A 16,964-nucleotide genomic window follows, 5' to 3' on the forward strand; every position below is an offset into this window, starting at 1 on the left:
CCCATTCTTGCTTGATGTACAGCTTAAGTTGTTCAACAGGTCTCCCTTGTCGTATTTTACGCTTCATAATGCGCCACACATTTTCAATGGGAGACAGGTCTGGACGACAAGCAACCCAGTATTGTACCCGCACTCTTTTACTACAAAGCCACGTTGTTGTAACACGTGCAGGAGGTGGCTTGGCATTGTCCTGCAGAAATAAGCAGGGGCGTCCATGAAAAAGACGTTGCTTGGATGGCAAATATGTCGCTCCAAAACCTGTATGTACCTTTCAGCATTAATGGTGCCTTCACAGTTACCCATGCCTTGGGCACTACTACACCCCCAAATCATCACAAATGCTGGCTTTTGAACTTTGCGCCTATAACAGTCTCAGTTGGTTCTTTTCCTCTTTGGTCCAGAAGACACGACATCCACAGTTTACAAAAATAATTTGAAATGTGGACTGGTCAGACCACAGAAGACTTTTCCACTTTTATCAGTCCATCTTAGATAAGTTCGGGCCCAGTGAAGCCGGCTGCATTTCTGGGTGTTGTTGATTTATGGCTTTCACTTTGCATAGTAGAGTTTTAACTTGCACTTACAGAGGTAGCGACAAACTGTAGTTACTGACAGTGGTTTTCTGAAGTGTTCCTGAGCCCATGTGGTCATATCCTTTAAACACTGATGTCGCTTTTTGATGCAGTAACGCCTGAGGGATCGAAGGTCACGGGCATTAATGCTTAAGTGCAGTGATTTTTCCAGTGTCTGAAACTTTTGACGATATTACAGACCCTAGATGGTGAAATCCCTAAATTCCTTGCAATAGCTCATTGAAAAATGTTGTTCTTAAACTGTTCGACAATTTGCTCACGCATTTGTTCACAAAGTGGTGACCCTCGCCCCATCCTTGTTTTTGAATGACTGAGCATTTCATGGAAGCTGCTTTTATACCCAATCATGGCACCCACCTGTTCCCAATTAGCCTGTTCACCTGTGGGCATACTTGCCAACCTTGAGACCTCCGATTTCGGGAGATGGGGGGTGGTTAAGAGGGGAGGAGTATAATTCACCAACTTGAGTATTTCATATATATATATATATATATATATATATATATATATATATAGAATTCACTGAAAGTCAAGTATATATATATATATATATATATATATATATATATATATATATATATACTTGACTTTCAGTGAATTCTAGCTATATATATTTATTTTCATATATATATAAATAAAATAAATAGTTGCATTTCAGACGGCACCTATCAAATACACAGTAATAAAAACACAGTTCTACTAACTGTACTGTGCTGGTTACTAAAAAAACAAAACAACACTTACTTTTCACTATTTGAGTAACCTTTGTTCTGCCATTTGCATATTGGCGAGCGATCTCCGAATCCGGGAACATATCCTTCATGGATCTGTTGTAGACATCCGCAAATGAGAACGGGATGTTGCTTCCAGCTATCAGCATAGTCATTTTTGTCTCAGCATAAGTTACACCATCGGGTCTCCATTTGGCGAAGTGGCGCATAATACTGGGTTATGAACGATCCTGCGCTGTGGACGCTTTGTGTTTCGCTGACCGTTCATGGCTGAGTTTTTCCGTTCGGCCGCCGTGTTCAATGTAGAAGTCTGTTCGACAAAATTTACAGGCAACATACCCCTTCCCCTTCGAACTCTCCTGGATAAACTGAAATTCTTTTTTCCAATCGTTCTGGAACTTGCAAGCATATTTCTTCATTTTGCTCGTATACGGTGTAATATATTGGGTTGGAGTCAATAACCAGGGGACGTGATGAAGTTACGTCTCTTTACTGTGGGCTTCAGAACAGACTCTCTAATGCATGTTCCTTGACTGCACTTAAATGTTGAATATATGTAGAATATATTTACATTCTAATCTATTTTATGTACAGTAGATGGCAGTATTGTCCTGTTTAAGAGGGTCACAAAATTGCTGAGTCAGGTTCTCATGGAGTTGGAGGGGGCGTGAATTTCGGGAGAAAATTTGTCCCGGGAGGTTTTCGGGAGAGGTGCTGAATTTCGGGAGTTTCCCGGAAAATCCGGGAGGGTTGGCAAGTATGCCTGTGGGATGTTCCAAATAAGTGTTTGATGAACATTCTTCAACTTTCTCAGTCTTTGTTGCAGGTTGTGCGAGCTTTTTTGGATCATGTTGCTGGCCTCAAATTCCAAAGGAGCTAATATTTGCAAAAAATAACAAAGTTTACCATTTTGAACGTTAAGTATCTTGTGTTTGCAGTGTATTCAGTTGAAAATCAGTTGAAAAGGATTTGCAAGTCAATGTATTCACACAACGTGCGAACTTCACTGGTTTTGGGTTTTGTAGAAATGTATACTAGAAAATTATAAAACAAATATATATCAAATATCTGCTTACTGTAGGACAACACACTAAAAAGAGAGTACACACAAGTTTAACACATTAAGACACGAAAATGCGAACAGGAAATGTGAACAATAACGAAGGCGAGTGTGTGTTAATCCACGTGGATCTGAATTCTCGCAATGGTTACCAGTAAATGAAAAATATGTGTACCCTACTACTGAGGGCTTACAATGAATTATCTGCCGTTGATTACAGAGTATCAGCCTACAGTAGAGCCATTCAACAACATAATGAATAGGGCCGCAGTTTCAAGAGCCCAAGAGCTCAGGGGCTGGACATTGAAATTGTAATGATTCGTCAGAGTGTGTCTTTGCGGGTTATAATTCTTTGAGACGGCGTTTACTGAATTACAAAGTAAACACATCGGCTTTCACACTGCACTAACTATAAATTTATTTTTCTGCATTCGCTACTTGTTTCCAGCATGTGTACATAGTTTAAAAGCATAAAGAAAAAGAAGCTCCAGAAGTTTTGAGAATTGAGTTTCCTTCTTTTAAATTATTTTCCTTCTTTAGTTTTATTTCTTTACAGTTCTTCAATCAGTTAGGTTTGTAAGCGACCTCGAAAGGGACAAGCGGTAACAAATGGATGGTGGTAGACTAAAAATATAAACATAAAATAAACATTATAAAAGTATAATGTTTGTGTATTTTACATAAATACTGTCCATTCCGTATTTTACAATAAATAAAATAGAAGGTTTTGTGTTAATACATTCAGATAATAAACGGTATACGTTTACGCATATACAAATTAAACAACATCCACATCAAAAATTGCACACGATGAGTGTGCATACTGCATACATGAGCAATCAAACCTAGTTTTAATGGTTTCATCAAGCTTATTTAGATGATGTTCTGTGTGCCAAAAGGAAAGCTTTGGTAGGCCGAATGTTGAATAGGCCTGGCCTACAGCTAAGAGGTAAGTGTTCTCATCTGTAAAGGTGTAGATAGATGTTTATCAGAGAAGAAACTCCATTAGAATATCACTACAATAAGACAGTGAGAATCACCACTATTTACTTAATGTTTTACTGGATAGAATGTTTTAATGATTTAATTAAAATAAGCAGTCAGTAGTGACTCATTTCTCTCCTTATTAAAAAGCTGGTATAAATATTATCAATCATCCAGTGCCAGTAAAGGACAATGGTGTGCAAATCTATAGTGTCAGCGACTCCACATATCAGCAACCTATTATTGCAGTTGCAACTATTGCTCTTGGTAAATTAGTCCACAGTTTGTATGTGCCTTCTACGACACACATAAAAGCTAGACCATACGTTTGAGAAACTTGCAGTGATAAGCATTCTCCATGCTGACACACAAGTGGATTTGACAATTATGAATGAGGCAGGAGCAGCGCATGAAAGCCATGGCGTTTTAGCTCTAGTGAGAGCTCTTCATGTGTGTTTAAAAATGAATGTGTTTCATCTTGCGCGTTGTGGGACTCTTGGCATATTTGTTTTTTCTGCTGATGCAGTGGCATCATCACACTTACTCATTCACATTAACTAGGGCAGAGTACAGTGCTGGCCAACAGAATAACCAGGACACCTGAAGGGTTGTTGTACAACATACACAATAATGTGGCAATTACTGTGTGCATACCACTATTTATTATATTACTAATATAGTATAAACTATATGACTGGCTTGAAAAATGTCCACAGCCACTAAATGATCATATTCATGCAAGAGGCTGGCATATTTAAAGTATGGCCAACCTTGTTTCAAATATGCAGTAACATCAGACTGTCAATGGGTGATGTACTGTAATTACAGACAAGATCCGAGTTAACTATAACAACGATATTATGATTACCTACAGCAGGAGGCAGTGCAACGGTTTGGGTTTGTTTGTCTAATAATTAGTTAGTTAGCTAGTAACCTAAGTCCAAAGGTTATGAGCGGCTTCATAGAACTTTCAGGAACTTTCTGAATTGGGGTAAGGAACAACCATTTAGATTTTGGGCATGATCTGGATCATTTCTTCTATGTTATCTTACGAGCCTCAAGCTCTCTGTGTGTGTATGCTAGCAGACCCACTGAGACAATGGGGGTGGGGGACTGATAAGAGTGTTGGTTCCTGTCATGATTCCACATGACATTTTGGACATTGTCCTTTATTTTCCGGTTCGGTATAATTTTCTGTCCTGTTGCTCTTGTTTTGGTATTCCTTCCTGTTTGGGCTTTTTGCTTTGCACCTTTACTTAATTTCTTGTCCTGCCAGCACACCTGTTTGACATTGTTAGTTAGTTCTGTTTAGTTCCACTTTGTTCCCTCCATCAGTGCTGGTTCATTATCTAGTGTACGCCACAGTGTTCTGTTGGTTAATGAGTTTCTACTCGACTTGTGTTACTTTTCTTCTGCCTGCACGTCGCTTAACTTCTCTGCATTCAGGGATCACGCAAACAGCAGAGAAGTGGCGTTGTCACAACTTTGCGTTTTTTTCATTCCGCAATAGTTAAAAAGTTACAGTGGGATTCAGGAATTTATTATTATGGGGAGTTAGGGCCTGGTGGAGGTTTGCCCTCTCGGAGTGCTTTTCTGGTTTTGTGATGTTTTTTCAGATTTAGTTTTACTGATCTCGTTTTACCAATTATCATATACAGTATAGATACAATTTTCTTTATCAGCAGAAATGTAATATTACCGTATGCACAATGCTCATTATGATATGCAATTAAGCTAAAGAATAAATGGGTATTTTTTCCTTAAAGATAAACTCTCGTTATTTATACTTGCCTTCTTTATTGTGCAAAGTGATTTCTTAAATAACACTAAGAACATGTGTCAATATTAGTCAACAAAATAATTAAACATCCCATGGTGGAACTCTTCTACTCTTGAACCACTGAAGACAGAAGGGAGAACATTTCCTAAAACTTTCATCACTACTGTGTTGACTGTTTTCCTTTTATTTGTATGACAAAAACTCCACATGGTGGCGCTGTTATTAAACAAGATAAATACGATTTGATTAAAAAAGTCAATAATCCATCGATCCTCTATTACATAAAGTGTTTATCCTCATTAAGGTCAAGAATTAATTGATCAATGCTTTTAGGGGACTGATAAGCACGTCTATAAAATGTGAGCAAGTGTGGCTAAAAGACATGAATGCCATAAAGCATCTGGTTTCCTGTAAGTCATTGGGATAATGATCATACATGTTTGAGGTTATCAAAGATCTGTATACTATCACAAAAGCCTTTAAGCAGAAAAAATATAGATGGTGAAGGAATCAATAAAGTACTATCCATCCAAAAACCCTGTATTTTGCTACATTCTTCTATCGGATATACTTTGTCTCTTACATCTGCTGCACCTCCATCTGGTCTCCACGGTAACATGATCGCACAATGGTCTGCATCCCTGCGTCCCACAGGTGCTCTTTAAGGAAGTGGCCGGCCAGTACCGCCCTCTCCAACAGGGCCTTATCCCCGAGCACGGCTCCAACACGAGAATAGGCTGACAGCATGAGACCTGTGGAACGCAGAGATGACATGATGATGATAATGGCGCTTTGTTGTAAAACTAATGCTTAAAATACCATGTCCTCATGTAACCGCTCAACAACTCTTTGATGTTTTATGCCTCAATTCCTTTTCGGTTCCCTCTTTGCATATATTCCTTCCCTCTTTCCACCCTCGTCAGTCCTCTTTCATGTGGTATATCAAAGCCGAGGGAGGCCGCCTGGTCTTCAAAGTGTGGCGTTAGAGGACAGGTGACTAATGGTGGGGTTTCTTCATTAGAGAGGATGGGGAAAGTCTTGTGTCTAATTGGAAAGTTCCTAAGAATTCAGGGCCTCATTAGCTCGCTAATACAATCTGTCTTCTGATAGATGCTGAGAAGGAAGCAAATGAGGCAAACCTTTTTTTTTCCTAAATACAAATGCAACTTTGACTTGACTTTTTTTACACACAGATTCAAAATATTGGTGCATGCTAAACAGTAGATCAGGCATTTATTCATCTGTCATTTTCTCACAGAACCCGGTGAAGTGCAACAATACCATAACCATGTCCATCGTGTTCAATGATAGGTGACAACATTTAAGACCGTTTCTTGTGTTACTTGTATATCAGACAGCAACACCTGCTTTCAAAAAAAAGGCCCAGCATTACGTCATGAATAAATACCCTTTCACACAGAGGCCATTCCACCTCTTGATACAGCTGCAATATCACCACCCAAGATTAGGGTTGGGTATCGTTTGAATTCGAACGATTCCGATTCTTTGTTTCGATTCCGATTCCTGACGATTCTCGATTCCGATTCTTCTTGTACCATGGGATCAATGTGTTTGCCAGGTAATCCCTGGAAGGTGGTATGTATTTTGGGCTGAGAGTTTTCACCATATCTCTGCAAACATAAACAAACATGTAATGTTGCTGTTACTGTTCAGCCGGTATCAATTAGCTTAGCTCTAACGTTATTGCTTAACTAACCTAAATGTTGGAGATTCCACCTCTGAAAAGGGATGCAGTCTTTTGACTATGTGTGCAGTGACCTTTCTGTGGCACTCTTCCGTCTGTGGCACTGACATCTTCCCCATTGCCGCTACGGTGAACGGAGTACGCTTATCACATCGCGGAGTCTGGCTAGCAGGTTGTAAATTGTCTATGAAAAAATACGCGGGCGAATTTATTAGCTGCCTCAACATTGGCGCAAAACACATTATTTATTGCATATATATTGTTTTACTTACCGGATTCGGATTGCAGTGCAATCACCGAGGTGCCCGGCTGGGCGTCGGAGTCGGAGCCAGAGGAAGAGGCAGAGGACGACGGTCGACGCAGGGCGTCGAAGACGGGACACGCATTTATTTGTACTCCATGAAGTCGGAGGTGCTTCATCATGTTCGACGTGCACCCTCCTAAGCACGAAACAGTCCTGTTGCACGTGTTACATTTCGCCGATATTTCATTTTTTTTAGTAAAATAAAGCCACACTTTCGACCGCCGACGCCCGCTATCCATGCTTGACTGACTCGCTTGGCTACATAGGCTCGGCTATGCTAACACTTCCGGCGGTGGGCGCTTCTTCGTTGGTGTTCAGTGGCTTCTTCTTCCGGTCGGCGGACTTATTCTTTTTTTCCGGTCGGCGGACTGGGTATCGAAACTAGCAATCGAAATTTTAACTTTTGAACGATTCCGGGAGAATCGGAAAGTTAGTCCCGGTTCCAAGATGTAAAGTATGTCCCCTCAATACCATGTTGTTACAGCAACATGGCAAATAACAGTTCTTAAGGTCACTGTGAAAACAGCGTTTGGTCTCTTTGGTTGCTCAAAAAGTGTAGAACTTTTCAGTTTGGTACAGTGCAGTTTGTAAACCAATGTTACCCACATGGGTATGTGGGCATTGCAGTTACGTAAAGGGTGTAACATGTTACCTGCCTGTCACCTGTCAAGAGAAACATGTAAACAAGTGGAAACTATGGAGACCAGACCTGATCTTGAATACTGTAGCTTCTCGTTCCATTAATTGAGTTGTTAACAAATCTATTGATTTAAAAAAAAAAAAAACTTGTGTCTTCCTATATGCAAGAGTCACTGTGTGTGTTTTTGTCTTGACTTTACCATTCCAGGAGGCCAGCATCTTGGTGTCCAGATGAGGGCGTGGGCGAATCTTCCTCACTCCTGCCATTTTGGCTCTGGCCGAAGCCAAAAGCTCATTGACCATCTCCTGGCTAATGCCAAAGCGTGCAGCTGTTAATTCTGTAGAATACCGCACTATCAGCACATTCTGACCCTGTAGCTCCCCGTGAGGGTCCTGAAAAACACAGATATGAACTCTTACAGACTGCAGATGTTGGGATGTATCCTACTACCATCTACCTGACTGCTGCAGTCCACTTCAGTTTCAACCCCCCTACCAAAAAGTGGTTGAACATAAATAACTTGAGTTCATGGCTCACCTGATCCAGGGCAACATTGCCAAGCTCCTTCACCCCATAATGGTGCATGACAATATCGCCCACCGTTGCAGAACCAGTGGCACCCTCCACAACATCTGACAGCAATTGCCGGATATCTGAGGCCGTCCAGACGCAAAAAGCCCCCTCACGCTTTTCCGAGCCCCCTGATGATGGGATAGAGTCAGCATCCTCTGCACTGTAGAAGCCTCCAGACTGACGGCAAATGCGGAGATAGTCAGACGTCATAGTTAATTTTATATTAGGGCTAAAACAATCAGTCGATTAATTTAATTTGGGAAAAATAGCTTTGATTTAAATTATATTGTTTTGGTTAATTGTTTGACGAATCTAATAAAAACAAAAATATATAAAAAATCCGGACTGCATGGAGAGCCCGGCACTTTGAATATATGGATGTGGTTTCCACACGGCTGCTGCAATAGAACGCACATAACAGTGGTGGTGTGTATGATCTGTGTTGACGGCGAACAGTGGAGAGTTTTTATTAATTCATGCACACGTCAAAAGTGAAATTTTAATGCTGATAATGTGAATTTATTATTAGCAAATAATATAGATTATGGCAGACAGAAAAATGGTTATAAGAGTCAACTATTTTCTCTAAAACATTCAATGAAGATGTAAAGTGTGTTTTATCTGACAATTAAAACTAATCGATAGATCACTCGATTACTAGAATAATCGATAGCTGCAGCTCCTGTTACATGACGAATAAATTGTGAGAAGATGTAGAGAAAATGCTTAAATGTAATCAGTACAATACAGTAGAACCACTCAAGTCGAACACCCTTGAAGTCACACGAAAATTACATTTTACACTGCAAGATAAGATGCCTACATCAGATATTTTATTAAATCAGATCTTTTTATGTAGTCGTTCACGTTACAAAAAATATTTGAATTCTAATGTGAACGGAATGGTTTTCTGAACTAACTCGCATTCGCAAATTAGATCATGACGTCACACGCGTTGACGTAAACACGGCCCCAATTCTCATAAGTCTCAATCCAAGTGCATTTGTGGCAATTTCGAGGATTTAACTTTTTCTTTAACCAAATTATTTGGCGTAGGAGATTAAGAAGGAAGAAGGCAAGGATTTTGTGTCTCTTGCAGTTCGAGGGGCATATGCATCGACATCTGCTCCAAAGAGCGTAAGGACAAGCAGTCGGAGCCAGGAGTGGTGGAATATTGACGCACGTTCTAAACGTTTTATACAAGTAGGGTGGGGTATGACATTTGTAACGGGGAACAACTTTAATTTCTCTTGTATTCATGTTATCATTTGAGATAGGTAGTATTCAGTGTACTAGTTTGCCTGTACTTGTACTTTTCGTCCACTGATGATAATCATTACAAACATAATGAACACACATATCATTGTAACACAGTACCAAAATACAACCAAAAAATTATTTGCTTGTTGTGTATTTAATAATTCGCAAGTAATTAAATCATTAGAGAATCTAATGATTACAGCAGGTGGGATTTCATTTTGTGGCCTATTTTTGCCAACACATTCATCAACAGAGGTAAAAAAAAAAGGCTGATGACTCTTAGAGAAATTCAAAAGTCTGAGAGAATATTTGTCAGGTCGCACCTCTCGGATGAAACTCCTTGTGGAATTTGAAGATCTTTTAAGTGCTTTGCCAGCAGAATGAGGAAGCTAAACAACGAGCTGCAGGTTGCACTGCTCTCAATAACTCAAGATGAACATGCCTATTACACTATGCACTGTTACCGTCTTTTTTTCTAATCATCGTCAGTTATTTGATCAATGTAGCTGATATTTGAAAATTTAAACCTAATTTGCATTAAAACTTCTCGAGCACCTCCTTTTACGTTATAAATCATAGCTGCATGACACAGAGAAAATTTAATTTAGGGAAAATCTGATCACAACATACTAATAATATTGTGTTGCAGACTACAAAGCACTGCAGTGGGTACAGGTAATCCACGGTACGGTCCGTACATCTCAGTTTTTCTTCTGCTTCGGTAAATTTTTTAAATGTACAGAGAACAACTTTTTTTCCTCTTAAAGAATTAGGAAATTAAAAGAAGAGGAGCATTTTTGTCAAATGACAAACATTTTAAAGAACACTTGATAAGCGCTGTTGCTCCAGTTGGACTTTCTCTCCTTAAAAAACGCCACTGTCTTTTTAATATTTGCACCCTTTGTAGATGGCTGTCCGCGGGTATGTCTGGGATATATTAAAATTATGTCAACATCGCAGACATGTTAACATGTTTACATCCGCAGCTCGATTTCAATTAATCAAAAGGTTTTTTCAGTGATCGAGTTTTTGGTACATCACTTGCCAATAGTCTGCAAACAATAGGCTATATGTGTATATCAATTAATGGAGACACCAAAATTAGTCAGAAAAATCTCATATCCTTCCTTAAAAAACCGATTGCTTACTATCACAAAATATACATGAAAGCCATTAAAAGTTATTGAAGACATTTCAGAGCCTTTAGCGCAGGGGTGTCAAACATACAGCCAGCAGGCCTGAACAGGTTTATCCAGCCCAAGAGAGGAGTTTGCTCCATATAAAAATGAGCAAAGATTTTTAAAAAGAAAGAAACTGCTGTTCTAAAAGTGTCCACTGGGTGTAGCATGAGCAATTTTTTGTATCCTCTGCTGCAAAAGCTGGCATGACTTCAAAGGGGACAATGTTGCCATGTTAAAGGTGCCACATGTAACAATTTCATGTAGTCATCATTAAACGGCCCTGATATGTCAAAAGGCATTAATAAATCATGTTATTTTCCAATACCTCTATAACTGATAGCCGAGGTTCAGCCGGGATATGCTCATTTCAAAATTAGATTTAAAGCCCCGAAATCTTGTTATTGTTTTAATTTCGATACCCCGCCCTATAACGTTTGACCAATTAAAGTCTGAGTGTTTCACATCAAGGTTGCCAGTTACACACCATCACCTTTGTTTAGCAGGAGCTTAACAAAGATGTAAAGTTGTCAGACCTTATTAAATCTGAAAGGCCATTACTATTCTCAATTTACTCATGACAAAACCAGGAACAAAATGAGGATTTGTATCCGGGATACCTTTGAAAGATGGAAACGATTGAAGGCGGAGAAGATCTTTTCATCTGACGCCAAACTTACTAATTTCCTCTTTGATAGGGAAGAAAGGCATTTACGTTTTCTTATTACTTGTAATAAATGGAAATGGACATTTCATATGTAAACTATATTGTCAAAAGCTGTTGCGTTTTGTAAGACTGGAGACAAACACCAATTTTCTAATTAAATACCTGTTTCTTTACTTTCACAATTTTCTAAAATCATTGAAAAATTATTCAGCAACAGATTGGACACATTCATTAATAAAAGTGGAACACTTGTCAAGAGCCAATACAGATACAGAGCTAACATTTCCACATCGATGGCATTAATTAAAATAACAGAGGAACTAACCAATGCAATACATGAGAAACAGAAAAATCTCATATCCTTCCTGAAAAAAACAGATTGCTTATTTTTCTGCAAAATAATGGTTAATGTGTACAGCTGAGGTTGCAGAATTGCACAATTTTATTGGACTTTTTTTTCCTGGGGAACCCGAGTCCTGGCCCGTGACATTCCATGGAGGTTGTCGACCTCTTAAGATCTCAATGTAGAGTGTGTACATCCATTTTTCTTCTATACTAAACAAAGTTAATGCTGATCAACCTGTTTGTTATTATTTTTTCCAAATGAGATTTAATGAGAGAACCGAGAAAAAAAACAAAACAAAACAAAAAAACGCTGCGATGAGTTGGCGACTTGTCCAGAGTGTACCCCGCCTTCCGCCCGATTGTAGCTGAGCTAGGCACCAGCGCCCCCCGTGACCCCAAAGGGAATAAGCGGTAGAAAATGGACGGATGGATGGATGATTCATTGTGGTCCTTTTATCATCATCTCAAATTGCAGGTGTCCCAGTTGAAAGGGTCAGAATAGACTTGATAGTGTTCTGGAAGTCTCTCATCATTTTATTGCTCGTGGTGTTTAGCGGAATCGACACTTTACGTGCAATATAATTTTTCACCTCCCAGGGTCGCTGGACTTATTGCAACCTCACAAGCGTGTATAGGCAAAATCACTAAAGTCGATGGGAGAATTCACAGAAGGCCAATTAACTTATAGACATAAACGCCCATATTTAAGGATCACTCCACCTAAGTACATTTCTTTGATGAAGTTGCGCAGTGACATTCTGAAGTTGAAAGTCACTTAAGCATATGAGAGAATACCGCCCAAAGTGAGCAGGCTATGACTAAATGTGATCAACTTCAAAAATCATGCAAAAGAGGGAGAAAAATAATTAATGCAGCAAAAATTAACATTATAAAGTAGATTAAGCTTCAAGTGGAGTAATTTAAGAGAACCATCCCTTTTCTCTGATACAAAGCATGCACTCAGACAAACCAAAAAAACTAACAAGGCAGAAGATTACTCACCTGGTCACTGAGGTCTCTGGAGACATAAAGCAGTATGTCTTTGGCCACATCTGCAAAAAACTGCTCACCTGATACCTGGGGAAAAAGAAAACATAGCATACACCTGCTTTACAGCCATATTCAACATGAACATGACCTTCAAGGTGCTGTCAGGTGATTTATATGCAGTATGAACACTGAGGTGGTGCTTATAGACTAATTATATAAAAGGCATGTATGTGTCTGTTCACATACAGTATGAGCTAACCCGCATATGTGTGCCCTAATTAACTTTTTCTTTTTAATGGCTGCCCCCTCTGAAAAGGAGGCCAAGCCCGCATAGGCTCAACGTTGAATTACAAGCTATAGCGTTATAATTTTATTGTTCAATGCTCTAGGGCGCGGGTTTTGTGGGCCTCTCTCTAAGGAGAAACACACAGAAACACTGTTTAATGAATACATAACAGCAGACTAGATGATAAAAAAATACCCGATTATCTAATAATAAATGAACATGATAAATGAATGACACTAGGGTTTATGGTATTCTACTTGAGCATGTGGAACAAATTAACTTTTAACTTAAAGGGGACCTATAACCCAAGCCAAATCGTCTTACCTATTGGTACCTGTTTTTGTGTATTTGGAATCTATATAAGTCTCAAAAATTTGAAATCAAATCATGGAAACATTGCGCAGATATACTGTATACAAAGTATAAAACAATCATGTCTTCTTTCATACTTCCTCTAAATGATCTGTTTGGAATTTACCTCACATTTGTGACGTCAGCGGATATATCCATATATAGTGTATTTTTACCTCAATATCTTTGCGCGAGTCCAGCATTCTTATTTGTGTAACACCTAAGATCACTGACACGGTAGTCAGTAAGCTCCTTCTTTTTTTGTACTTGTTTAGGGGCAAATTGGCTTGTACATGCACATGAACCCTCTGCTGTGGCCATTTATAATACAAATTAACTTATAGTTATAACTTATATCGGTCAGTAGACTCAATATGGAAGCGCTATAAACTACAACATAAATGGCGGGGAAAAGACGCAGTCGAAGTGGAGCCACGTAAATAAAACTGCCAACAAATGTGGTATCCTGAAGAGATGATCAGAGAGCAGCCTAAAAATGCTCTGTAAAACATAATGTTTGCTAAATTTTGACAAAAAAAAAAAACCACCATTACATGTTATGTAGACCACAAGGAAGTGTTGTAAATGTAGACAAAAAAACATATGACCCCTTTACAGTATCTTCTGTTTTGATGAAATTTAAATGTTCAAACATTTTAATATTGCTGAGAAAAAAATATTACTTTGTTGCCCACTGAACAGCCACAGTATAATGTAGAAGCTCAAGAATATTCAAAGACTATCAGTGTACCTTGAATTCATTGACTCGTCTTTGTCACCATCTGGTGGGTTTAGGGCATAAGACTTCAGTGATGTTTTCTGTCATATTCTACTTCCCAATGCTATCAGCTGGTAATAGTAAACAAGATAATAGTATACAGAGCTATAACATAATTTATTAAAATTCGATTTCTATACATGTATATGTATGTTGATCATGGGTGTCCAAAGTGCCTTCCGGTTGCAATTTGGGGCCCTTAGCTTAAGTTTTGTTGTCCCGCAGCATATTGTCAGCAATAAAAACAACAGTAAAACTGGACAAAAAAAAAGATGACTTTTTGATACTAATAATATTACTATACTATGTCACCTATAAAGCAAAGATGACACTAAGGTTAGTATTTAATTATGTATGTCTGGCGACTTGTCCAGGGTGGAAACCGCCTTCCGCCCAATTGTAGTTGAGATAGGCACCAGCGCCCCCCGAAACCCCAAAAGGGAATAAGCGGTAGAAAATGGGTGGATGGATATTTTTTTAAATATAAATGGCCATGCATACTTTGACTTTTCAGAATGAGGTCATTGGTGGAAAAAAACATTCATGAAGTTTAGTTTTTTTATGAATTTATTATAAGTCTACTGAAAATGTGACCAAATCTGCTGGGACAAAAGCATACATACAGCGATGTTAATATTTGGTTACATGTCCCTTGGCGAGTTTCACTGCAATAAGGCACTTTTGGTAGCCATCATTTAGACCCATAATAAATTCATAAAAGAACCAATTTTCATGAATGTTTTTTGGGACCAACAAGTATGTACTCCAATCACTCTATGACAAAAAAATAAGAGTTGTAGAAATTATTGGAAACTCAGGACAGCCATGACATTATGTTCTTTACAAGTGTATGTAAACTTTTGACAACGGCTCAGTGACGTGCGGTGAGGTTCATGGCTGGTGAGGCACTGACTTCATCACAATCAGATTTACAAACATATGAACCCTAAAGAGTATCTTATTCACCATTTGATTGGCAGCAGTTAAAAGGTTATGTTTAAAAGCTCATACCAGCATTCTTTACACATACAAACTCAGGACAGCCATGACATTATGTTCTTTACAAGTGTATGTAAATTTTTGACAACGGCTCAGTGACGTGCGGTGAGGTTCATGGCTGGTGAGGCACTCACTTCATCACAGTCAGATTTACAAACATATGAACCCTAAAGAGTATCTTATTCACCATTTGATTGGCAGCAGTTAAAAGGTTATGTTTAAAAGCTCATACCAGCATTCTTTATACATACAAACTGTAGCATACAAAAAAGCACATTTAATTAAAAAAACGTTATTATGGCCTTACCTTCACTTATAAATGAAGTCAATGCGCCGCTCCTTCTGAACAAAAACATTGATAACTTGTTTATAGAAGTTTCCCATATCGTTCTTCAGTTTTAAAAGTCTCTCTGTCTTGATGGAGATCACTGTCTGAAGCAAACCTTTTAGCTCCGGCGTTGATCTTCGTTTAATTATTACGTCCGGCTTCGATTGAAAGTCCAGTTGAGAAAACTGTTTTATTTTAAATATGGATTTATCCATGCTAAAAGATGACAAAATAAACGATCGCTGCCGCTGCACTTGACTTGCTAACTGAAGCTTGTTGTCACTTCTTCTGCAGCCTAGTATTCGCAAGAATGATCTCTGGGATCACTAGCGCCCTCTACCACCAGGAGGCGGGAGAACAGGTGCCTCACACGATGCGTCTTCGCAGCCGTTTTATGATTGCCCAGCACAAGAAATACTCTACACACATACAGTTGTTGACAAAATACACTGTACATTATATACCTCAGCTAACTAAACTATGGAAATGTATAATATAATTCATATAGCAATACCGTCTCACTACACAGCAGCCAGCAGTTAGATCGATAGTACTTTATTTATTCCGTCAGGAGAGTTCCTTCAGTTAGCCGAGTCATTGCGCAATCCACTGGGAGGCTCAACTGGCTGTGACTCACTACAAGTCTCTTCTCAGTATTTGAACGGCAAATGTGAAAATTCAGCGATTTTGAATAAAAATTATCTAAAACTGGTGAAGTTAAATGGAAAATAACTTTATAAAGTATAATCACTGGATACATATAACAATTTAAATATTTTTTTTTCTATTTACATTTTTTTTCTTTCCATGATGGCACGTGAGGCCCTGCCTCACCTGACTGCACGTCACTGCCACGGCTGTGTGTGTATATATATATATATATATATATATATATATATATATATATATATATATATATATATATATATATATATATATATATATATATATATATATATATATATATATATATATATATATATATATATATATGTATATATATATATATATATATATATATATATATATATATATATATATATATATATATATATATATATATATATATATATATACTCATCTAGTGATTTACCTATCAATGAATCTCATGAAACCTCATTCAAAATATGTTTATGTAATATTTTGAGGCTGTAGCTAAAGAAAGAAAGCTAATAAAAGTTTTACCGTCAGTTGCATGAAGAGGAAACACAATCAAACAGGGGAAACAGTCTCACAAAAATACACACCTGGAAAGCAGTTATGTACGCGACAGCTAGTTGGGCCTGGTCATACAACATCTTTTCAAAGTGGGGAACGTGCCAAGAAGAATCTGTGGAGTAACGATGAAAACCCTGAAACAGAGCGAGTGAAAAAATTGTGATCATTGTGGATTGTAATATATTGAATCTGTG

The 16,964-nt window shown here is 38.3% G+C and overlaps 1 protein-coding gene across 3 annotated transcripts in view; it reads right to left on the reverse strand.

Moving 5' to 3' along the window:
- Positions 1 to 16,964, reverse strand: part of spata20 (spermatogenesis associated 20) — a 73,169-nt gene that overhangs the window by 47,646 nt on the left and 8,559 nt on the right. For 2 of the 3 annotated variants that reach the window (XM_061908863.1, XM_061908864.1), the window contains exons 8-12: positions 16,800 to 16,904; positions 12,823 to 12,897; positions 8,335 to 8,547; positions 7,997 to 8,189; positions 5,732 to 5,900 (exon numbers count right to left, since the gene is read on the reverse strand). In XM_061908863.1, the coding sequence (XP_061764847.1) occupies positions 5,732 to 5,900; positions 7,997 to 8,189; positions 8,335 to 8,547; positions 12,823 to 12,897; positions 16,800 to 16,904 (755 nt within the window). Of the gene's footprint in view, positions 1 to 5,731; positions 5,901 to 5,979; positions 6,780 to 6,865; positions 7,038 to 7,125; positions 7,294 to 7,996; positions 8,190 to 8,334; positions 8,548 to 12,822; positions 12,898 to 16,799; positions 16,905 to 16,964 lie in introns of those variants that run through there. The other variant, XM_061908865.1, reaches the window with a different exon arrangement.

Source organism: Nerophis ophidion, linkage group LG08 (assembly GCF_033978795.1).
Source record: "Nerophis ophidion isolate RoL-2023_Sa linkage group LG08, RoL_Noph_v1.0, whole genome shotgun sequence".
In the NCBI taxonomy this organism is placed as follows: Eukaryota; Metazoa; Chordata; class Actinopteri; order Syngnathiformes; family Syngnathidae; genus Nerophis; species Nerophis ophidion.